The sequence below is a fragment of the Taurulus bubalis genome, assembly GCF_910589615.1.
Source record: "Taurulus bubalis genome assembly, chromosome: 18".
In the NCBI taxonomy this organism is placed as follows: Eukaryota; Metazoa; Chordata; class Actinopteri; order Perciformes; family Cottidae; genus Taurulus; species Taurulus bubalis.
Genome location: NC_136606.1, coordinates 6,653,336 through 6,663,742, shown reverse-complemented (window position 1 = coordinate 6,663,742; position 10,407 = coordinate 6,653,336). Strand labels below are relative to the sequence as shown.

The following is a 10,407-nucleotide window of genomic DNA, read 5'->3' as shown; positions in this document are numbered from 1 at the left end:
AAGCTGACGACCTCTGAACACCGCTGAACTGAAACTGGGAATATCGCGAACAGGTCGAAGGGATTATTTTTTGTGTCTCTTAAGTGGATTTTTGGCCTCCCGTTCACGATCGTCGTGGGAACACAGAGTGTTTGTTTTTTTTACATTGAGTGAGCCCACCAAAATATCATCTCTCCCGCCGACCTTCACCCTCCAATGCGGGGTTTTCAGTAGCACCGGCAACCAAATCCCCCACGGCGGCCGGACATGCTGAAGTGTATCCCCCTGTGGCGCTGCAACCGCCACGTCGAGTCGGTGGACAAGCGACATTGCAACTTGCAGACAGTCCCCGATGAGGTCTTCCGCTACAGCCGCAGTCTGGAAGAGCTTCTCCTCGATGCCAACCAACTCAAAGAGCTACCAAAGGTATGCAAGAGTTTACACGCCAGAGAATGCCTCCTCTGTGTCAAAAAGCAAGGTGTATGATGCCCCTGACAAGTTGCTATACAGTTGGCTCCAACTTGGCTGGTGTCCTGCTTTTACCCACGTTTATTTATGCCTACAGCACCACACACTTAACATAATTGTGCATAATTGTGCTTAATTCACCTATTTGAAAAGCAAAGGTCACTTCAGGTTAAATAGCTCGCATGATATCACCTGCTCAGGTGCTCCCTTTTCAGAATGGGTACGTGCTTCCTTGGGAATTGGTTTGGTCATGCCCTGCAGTACTGTAACAGCATTATACAATGATTACAGACATGGACTACATTGGTTTTGCACAAGTAGATAACTATATTTCAGCAATGTCTAAAAACGACAAAAATCAGCTCCAAATTGAAGTCATGATGTCACAACTAGGTAATACATATCATCTTTGGATGTTGGTGTAAATCCATGCCTTAATTAACTTGTCTGAATGTAAATAGACCAGGATGATGGGATGTTTTAGTCCGAGGGTTCTCTGCCTGCAGGGTGGTTATGCTGCATGTTCAGAGGGACTACCAAAACAGCTGGCCCACAACATGTTGCCTTTAGTAAAGCCATCACTGGCCAGTTGGATTGGATTCATTGTGGCAAGGCATGCGTGGAATGAATTGCAACGCTGTCCCCACCCACCCACTATGTGAAATATGAGAAAAGTCCTCTTTGCATGGCCAAAGAGTTTATTTTAAGGGGAGCGGAATGGTTGTTGGTCTGTTTCCTCTATAGTTCTCCAGAGATGTGGAACAAAGCACTCGCTTGGTCGACTTTCTCCTGGTTTTATTCAGTTCAGGGCATTGTCCATAATCAGAACAAGGGACTGACTGTGGTTGTGATGCAGCAGAGTTTGTATGAATAGACTGGTCAGTAGACATTGTCAGTCTCTCACATTTCATGGCTTTAACTTAGTTGTGAAAGGGCCAAGTGGCATGTTTACTAATGAAGGCCGTTAACAAGACAAGGGCGACGGAGGCTAAAGTGTTGACAGGGCTGCCTGTTTTCTTCTGTAATTCAGAAACGACGTAATTTCTTCTTCTAGCCTCTAATGGATGCATTTGTGTTTTTGAACAATCCCTTTGTTTTGACGTGTTAGTTTTTACACATGGGTAATTATTTTACATCTGAGGTAGTTTGATCAAATATGGCCTCATGCAAATATGGCCTCATACACAAACTTGGCTCTGGGCGTCACTGTTTCTTTCCGCTCAACATGTAACCCGTCTTTAATGTTGTTATGGCCAATCCTTAGCACAAAAACTGAAGCCTACTTTGCCTGATGAGGCTTCCTTGCAGACACTGATCTCCCTCCACTTAGTTCATACCTGTCAGATATCCACAGTGTACCTGGTGCACGGCCCCTGAAAGGCCGAGTGACGGATATACCCAAATATTCTGGCGCAGACAGCTAACCGACACAGTCGCTGTGTGGTGCTGGCTCCACCCGGGAGACATAAATGCGTGAATGTCTCGTGTGGTCCTGGTGAATGCGTAGCGTGCAGACACAAAGCATACTGGCCCTCCCTGGTCCTCAGAGTCAGCGGGGGAGCAGCATGAGAGGTCAGGCCTCTACAGGGTCACTGACGGTATGATGAATGGCACGACCACAATGAGCTCATAAATGAGTGATGGTCTGAACATCTTTATGCAGTTGTGTGCACTTTCCCTGTCACTGTATATTCAAGTCAGAGATGAGTCTGTGGACTGACTTGTCGGTCTATTTTTAGATGTCAGTCTAACATCCCGAGTCATTTTTGCTCAGCAGTTCATCCCATATATCCAGGAGTAAGCCCAGTTTGGACACATTGTGGCATGCTTATAGGCTACACCATCACATTGTATGCCATAGATGGAGAATAATCGACTCAGAGGTGACACCTTCACCAACTCATGTCTTTCAAAGGGGAGGGGGCTAAAAACTGACCTGGGACACAGTCACACAGGCCAGTCAAGTAGAGTTGGTTTCAGTCGGGTAAATATCTCAGTTTGTAGTAACATTTTACACAATGACACACAGTCAATAAGATGTTTTAAATTGATAATGATCAATAAAGCAATAGTGTTGCGTGGTGGTATTTAGTGTCGGTTGCCGCTGTGGGTGGCTAGTTTTAGCTCGTATTGCTTGGGGTTTAACATAGTGAACAGATGGAGATTTAGACGCCCTGATGGTTTCTTAAGTTTGCCGTGACTCACCCCCACCACACTGCCCGCCAATCTTAGATTATACTCTCTGTGGTAAGATGTCTTAATTTGCCACATAAAGACCATTTTAGGTTTGTAAAAAAAATAATTGAAGAAATTTAGGCTGACCGTTTTCCAATTTTCGTTTGATTTTAGGGTGGGATGTTATCCAGGCAGTGATTATACTACAAGGAATAGTAGCATTAAGTATGACTTATCTGTATGGAATGAGTTTCGAGAAACCTTTGTAAGTCGTGCAGCTGGTCAGGAATTCCCCTCATGTCCATACATCCTTAGCCCTTAATGCTTTATTGCAGCTCTGTGTTCTGATTACAGAAAAACTAATCTCAGATAATCTGCATTGTGTCTTTGGTTTTTGCTATTGGGGCATTTAGTTTTTGAGTTTTAATGTAGTTTTACTATAAAGCAGCCATGTTTATTATTGGACCATTAGAGCAAAAAGGGAGAGTGAGCTGGTTGATCAGGTCTTTCTGTCAATGATTGATGAATTGCTTGTGATAGTCAGGTTAGAAGTGCATTCCCCACAATGAAATAGGTATTTCCGTAAACTTGTTCTGTGTTTTCACTTCAGTAGGGTAGTTTGCACCGAGGCAATCTGAACTTCTCTTTGCTGCTTTGACAAACTCACCCTGCCTCAAAGATCATGTTGAAGAAGAGGGAACTGTCTCAAGTCCCATGACAGGTTACAAAGAAGTCCATTCACAAGTCTGATTGCCCCTCACCCTCGTATCCAATGTCATGGCTCCTGTGTGTGTCCTGTGTGCACTGCCCTTGACCAGGCGTACATTAAGTCTGCATGCATATCATGACTCAGATGATCTCTTTTAAGATTTGTTGTAGCTCAGTTACACCTGCAGAAAAGCAACCAGCTGGGCTGCAGATGCAGCAGCCCAAAAATGTCTCTGACAAATGGTGATGTACACTGAGTATATTTACTTGTTCTTATTTAGTTTTTCCATTGTTGAAATAGGGAACAAATCCCTGATGGGTGTGTCCCCATCAGACTTTGCGAAACAGGTTTTATGCATGTTGCTCCCGGTGCTATTACCTCATAGGACCTTCCAGGTACACCTGATATGTTACAGTACTAATTTCCTGCTTCAACACTTGACACAACCAGAAAGTGTGAGTGACTAAATCTTTGAATGACCAGTTTAAAAACAAAATAAAGTTACACTACTAGGATGTCAGGTTTTGTCTGAAATAAGAATTTGAGATATGCATATATTTTGTTGTTTTTGAAGTATATGTTTGTGATAAATAGGAAAGGTGACTATGCAATCTTTTTAATCCTCAGCTGTCACGGAGTGCCCTCTCTGTGTGTGTGCTAACAGTTCTGTGGCTAAAGGGCAGATTAGGGATTCACCCGGCCATGAAAATGCCCCTCAGCATCTCAGTTGTGACCCCCCCTTTGTACACGCCAGTGCGTCTCAGTGTACGCTTCCTCTGGGATCGACTTGTCTGCCATTTGGGTCTCTTTTCGAGCACATAAACGCACTGATAAAAATCGAAGGGCTTTTCTTTTGAGTCCCTTGTGTATGTTCAGCCTCGGGTCAAGAGAAACCCAAATTAAGCCCCTTCTCTCAGCTGCTGCTGAATGGAAATTGGTCTGCCATTGTTTACCCAAGCTGAAATAGTCAAGTGTTGTATTTTTTATGTCTTTATTTTAATAGTCTTTATTATTATCTCAAGGAAGATTAAATGGCTCAGTATAATGAAAATGAATGGGTTTCCAGCCATCTACTAATCCTTATAAAGGTGTGAGAGAAATGCATCCTGTCTTGAAAATACAAAATCTAGGACTTTTCACTGTGTCCTTACAGTGCACTTGTGAGTTCTGCAGTCGGTTTCTCCTCCTTGAGTTTCCAGTTAACTTTACAGGAGAACCCTGGTTCTCTCCCTAGCGACTAGCTGAACCAGACGAGGACCAAAGATAAATCACACCTGCCACTGGCCTCTCTGCGCTAAAACCACATCGTTCCTCTGACGCAGCTCTTTTCTTACTTCTTCCTCCTCTTTCCTGCTTTGGTAAAGCATGTTGAAGCCGGAGATACTATTGCTCAAGTGTACATTTGAAGTAGGATTTGTTTCCAATGTTTTTTGTTTTCATGTATTTTGGCCGTAAGATCTCCTAAGTTTGTGCCTGAAAATGACTCTTCCCCCACCCTGATTGTAGAGGACTACGTCAATGAGAAAAACAGTGGAGTTTTTCTTTAAACTTTTGTAATCAGCCTCACACCCCTCCCCCTTCACAAGACTCAGGCTGTATCACAGTGACTGAAAAGTGACCCAGAGCTAGTGGGGCCATGAAGAAACAGCAATGTGAGAGATTCTTTTTGATGCAAAAGCACATTCAGCATGTTTCTTTGTCTGAGCTGATGACCAGCTGGTCTCACATCCTGCCTGCTCCCCTTCCCCCCAATCTGGTGGGACAGGGGGGGTACTGGGAGGTGAGTGTGTGAGAGAGTGAGTATGTAGTGGTGGTGGTAGTAGTAGTGGGGGGTGTATTTCATTCCGGAGTTGGATTAACCGGAGCAGGGGGGGCTCCACTGGAGGAAGTGATCAGGGAGCTGAGCTGAGCTCCACTGATCCCGGTCCTCTGGGGCTCTAGGTGCTGTTAGGGCAACTCATCCAACCATGAACACCAGAGGCAGGCTGACATGCGGCGTCAGGTGGGAGAGAAGCAGCCAGAGAAGTGGTCACAGAGCAAACAGCCGGTCCCCAGGAGACTTCTGCATGTAGATGGATCATCGACTTTGTTCTGTCTGACTGGCGCACAGACACACACACACACACATCTTCCCGCCTTGCCTCTCTTTCCCTTTTGAGAAGTCATGTGTTCTTTCTGGGAAATAGCAGCATGTTAAGTGGTTGGGTTATGTCAACCCTCCAATGCAAAACACATCGCTGCTATGGCTACACGTGATATGGATAATTAGGTACAGCATGTCCAAGTATACAATACTATATATATACAGAGCGGAGGATTTACATTGACAGTGGTGACGGCCTACCCTCCAGAATTCAGTCTTTGCTTCATGCATCTAATCTACAATAAATCACCAACAAGTTTGTTGGTCAATGATTTGTTTTCAAGTCAAACACTCTTGATTCCAGCAGCTGAAATGTCATTTTGACATCATTGTTAATTGAATGGGGATTTTGGAATGTTTATTGGACAAAACGGGCAGGTTGAATGGCGTGGGTACTTTTGTGAATCTGCAGGCATTTTTAACTTAACTACTTAATCTCAGTAAATCGATGGGGTGGGGGATCTTTGGAGAATGATTGAATAGTTCGCAATGACTATAGAATAATGTTCTTGCTTTAAATCTCCACCCCACGTGCTATTTTATTGTTGTTGGTTCAACCCCGTTGACTTTCCGCACAGGAGCATTTCCCGGTCACATGAAGCGCCCCATGATTCCCTAGTTTTCTTTCGGCAGCGTGATTTGGACCGAACGCTGGTAAACTTGCGCGGCTGTTACGCACCGCCCTCCCATGCACTGTGGCCTTGGTTGCCAGCTGCAAAGGTAAACAAGAAGGCAATGCCCCGGTGAATAATTGATGGCTTTGGTGGTTGTGGCAGCTGTTTGCGATTGGGGAGAGTCTGTGGCTGCGCTGCCTGTCCTGCTGGAGCACTGTGATAGGAAAGGAGCTTTGTTGGCTACAGGCATTAAGTACACAAAGACAAGATGTGCAAGGTGACGCCTTTTTATTTTTTTATTTTTAGCAACGCTGTCCCCATTTCAGTTTTCCTTTTTTTTTGCCCCATTGTGTTATGTGTTGATTTGATCCTCTCAGCAGCCAGTGTTTAAAAAGGAGGTTGAGGAAGCAGGCCGGCCTTCATCTAGGAGCAGGGAACGGCACGCCTACATCTTTGAACTAAAACAACAGTAATACTCGCTACCTGTCAATAAGGCTCGGTAAACACAGACAAACGTAAGTGCAGAGTACCAGGTTGGTTATTTCCCATCCTGTTAGCATGACAGTTTGAGGTCCTCTTGTGCCGGGTGTTTTATCTGCTTGAGTAAACTGTCTGTATGTTGCATTCACACATTTTCAGCAGGTTATGTTTGGGCCACAGAATGACGTCACTAAAGTTTGGATTGGATTTCTTTAGAATAGGATGCTCTTTCTGAACCGTTTGATTAGCAGAAGCTCAGGAACTACGCTTCCGGTCGCTTTTGAGGCTAACCTGTCAGGGTGCTGATGTCCCTGCCTGTGGTGGAAAAGGTCACCCGGGATGGCATTAAAACCAACCACAAACAAATGCTGCCCTTTATCTGCTGGCCACACACGGCCATTGAAGCCCTCTATCTCTGACTGTGAAACCTGATAGTCCTTACATCCTCAGCCTCTGTGTACTTTCCGTACCTGTGGCTTTGAATGGGTCACCATCCCACACCTTCAGCTCTCATCTCCATCCAAGATGCTTACTATATTTAGACAAAGAAGCCACGTATTCAGCAATAGGAGTGGGCATCTCACCAATTAGCAACCACCTCATCGACACAACAGCTACCACAACAGGGCTGCTCTACTGTTGCATGTGTTTTGAAACAGGTGGCGAGTTCAGAATGACGTTGCTGCTTCAGGAAGCACAAACAGCTCTGTTTTGTTTTGTCCGAGGGACAACTCAGGCACTTTGATTCAGGCCAGTCTGATTTGTTGATGGTGTGTTTTTTTTTTGTTGATTCTTTTTTTTCCTGCGAGCAGGAAGTGGGAATAATCAAGTGAACCGTGGAATGTCCTGTTTTTGTGAGACCATCTCCACTCTGGATCTTGCTTCATAGCGAGGACTTTGAGTCCAGGCTGGAAAACGGGAGGTTTGAGAAGAACTCGGCTTATGTTTTATTGTTGTTTACCCCAGTGCCGCACACTCCCTCCTAGTACAAGCAGCGTTTCTGTTTTGCTCCTCGCCCGGCCTCTCCCATACACACACTAAGACGCTCGGTGTCTCCCGACTGATAGAGTTTACGATAACTAATGTAAAGCACCTTGTTTCTCTAATTTTACAAGATGTGGCACCGACCCATATAGGAATGTTAAGCCCAAGAGCTCGAGAGTCATGATAAAGTCACACAGTAATACACTTGTGGCTGCAGCAGTGTTTACTACTATGATGGCAGTGTCTACACCACTTGAGTACGCTTCACTTGTCTCCCGCTATCTCACTGCCTGTCATCTACGGGCCTCCGGAGTGAAAACACTTGGTTCCATTTGGGGATTATTTTCCCCCTCCCCAGACAGTTTGGATTGATGATTGTCTCTAAACTATGTTTTGTATTGCTGCAATTGTGGTGTAACAATGCTGCAAATTAACAGTATATCAGCCGACACAGCCCTGTGTGCGTTTTGATGAGAAACGTCTCAGGCGTCTATCTTGACCTCGAACTTATCTGGGTAGATATCTCAAATGTGTAATAATCAATGATGCTTGGAGCTTTATTGTGGTTGTGTTGAAGGATTTCTTGAAACAGCGGGCCCTCTGTAAGTGAAGCCAACCATGCCTTTTCCACAAACACACACTCACACACACTCTTCTAAAACACATTTGCGTTTCAGTGCCAGCACATACAATATTAACCTGCTGACTGATAAAATACAAATACGTGTACTATGCTATAACAGGGCCCTATTGAAGAGCTCAGTCATTCAAGTTTCCCGTCATTAAAGTTATCATTGACTGAATAATCATTTTCAACTTATCTAAATTGCTTTGTTGTCTACTTCTCCTCTTTATTGATCACACTATTGATTCGACCTACCATTAGCCAGAATCACTAAAGGTTATAGAAACATGTGTATTTGATTGTGGTGTCCTGTTGCTGGTGTATCTTCAGCTGTAATTTTCACTGATCAGTGTTTTACAGTCTGTGTGCTAGCTAACAGTGCCCACAGATAAATCCACTGGTGCTCAAGTTTTATTCATATCATATTTCTTCACCTCACACCTCCACTGTGAAAGTACATCATGTGTTCCTCTCTGTAACAAGTAGCTCTGGAGAAAAGCATTCATGTGATAACAATGTTTCACATGGAATAAATTGCGAAAATTCCCGAAAGAATGGACATTTTTTATTATTGTACGTGGGCCGACTTTTAGGGAAGGGGGAATTGTGTAATCTTTGGTAGTAAACGTTTTTCAATGTTTCATTTTCCTCTCTCTTCTGTGCCTGTCAGTTCTATGCGGGTTTGTCTTGTCTAACCTGTGCTTGGATTTTGGCAGAGCATCGTGTATATTAAAATACACAATTGTGACATACCGATTTGATATGAACATCTTGTTATTTATATAGTATGTCATCTTTATATATGTAGTGCAAAAGTGAAAGCAGTTTTCTGTCAATTTTAAATAAAGCCATCCAGGTCCAAAGATTACAAAGAGATAAATAATAGTAATTTCCACCACATTCCTGTAGCCCTGACAGAACTGACATATATATGAAATCTGGAACTATTCCCCTCAAGCAACACAGCTGCATAAAAGTACAGAGAAAACATTGTGATTCCTTGTGGATTCTGTATGAGGAAGTCTCCAAGCCAATGTATTGTTGCTGTTACTGAAAATAAAGTAAAGGGGTCTGGGCCACCTGTATGGAAAAAAAGAGCATGTTTTTCAAATGTGAGGGACAAAGTTACACAGGTGTGGGTGTGTCGTGCCACATGGCCAGTTTCAGGCTTCTAAAGGTGCTGATGGGTGAGTGTCCGTGTGTACGACTGAGAGAATAGATGAGAGCGGTCGATGGAAAGCACAGAGGGATTCTTTGGCGACAACAAAGCAGCACCCACACACACGCGTACATGTGTCACGCTCATGCCCGAGAAGAATAACAAACAAAGCATTAACGGGTCTGTAGAAAAGGACACGGCTGCATGCATGTGCGCATTAGTCTGTCGGTAGGCCCCCAAGCACATCTTTTCATCTCCAGTGCAGCAAGAATGCCCCGGTTTGCTACTTATCGTTTTTCTTTTTTAAATCTTGTGAATTTTTTTTGGCCTCAGCACTTAACGGTTTCCTTTTGCTTTTTCTTGCGTTGAGGTCTTTTTAAGTCCGTTGACAACATGGTCACAAACATAACTGCTGAATCTGATGAGTGATTCAGCAAGTGTTGATAGATGGAGCATTGTTTATAGGGAAAGGTCAGTTATTTTAACTCGAGGAATTGCATCAAATCACAATGCGCCTCTTTGTGTTCATTCTCTTTCCCACCAGGCAGCTTTCTAATAATATTTCTTCCCTCACAGTTGTGTAACAGTTCAGTCAAACATCACATAACCATATTTAGGCTCCAGGAGATACAAAAAACAGCTCGTATAAATTCTGAGTTCAACCCGTTGAACTTCTCTGTTATTTTTCATCTTTAATTTAAGAAAGATTTAATCTGGTTTTGATCAACTAAATTTCATGAGTGGCATTGTTAGCAACTTCACCGTAGCTTTATCTTCATAATGGTTTGGCTCTACTATGGAACATTTTGGGGAAAAGTACGAAGGCGTGGCGTGCTCAGTGTAATTAACTCAGCATAGCTGTGTTTGCTCTACAGCACGTGACATCCGAGGAAATTCAGGCATGCCTGGAATCTCCAGGAGCTTGCCCTGCCCTCTGGAAGCTACACTCACTCCCTTCGCTCACTATCTTGCACACACACACTCTCTCACACAAACACACACACTTGAACTTACTCATGTCACATTCCTGTTGGTAAAGCCCACACAAAGACACTATACTTAGACAAACAC

General features: G+C 43.9%; 1 protein-coding gene across 1 annotated transcript in view; it reads left to right on the top strand.

The window, feature by feature from the left end:
* Window positions 1-244: 244 nt before the first annotated feature.
* Window positions 245-10,407, top strand: part of scrib (scribble planar cell polarity protein) — a 60,388-nt gene continuing 50,225 nt past the window's right edge. The window contains exon 1 of the mRNA XM_079234382.1: window positions 245-405. Within this exon, the coding sequence (XP_079090508.1) occupies window positions 247-405 (159 nt within the window). The 5' untranslated portion in view covers window positions 245-246. The remainder of the gene's footprint in view (window positions 406-10,407) is intronic.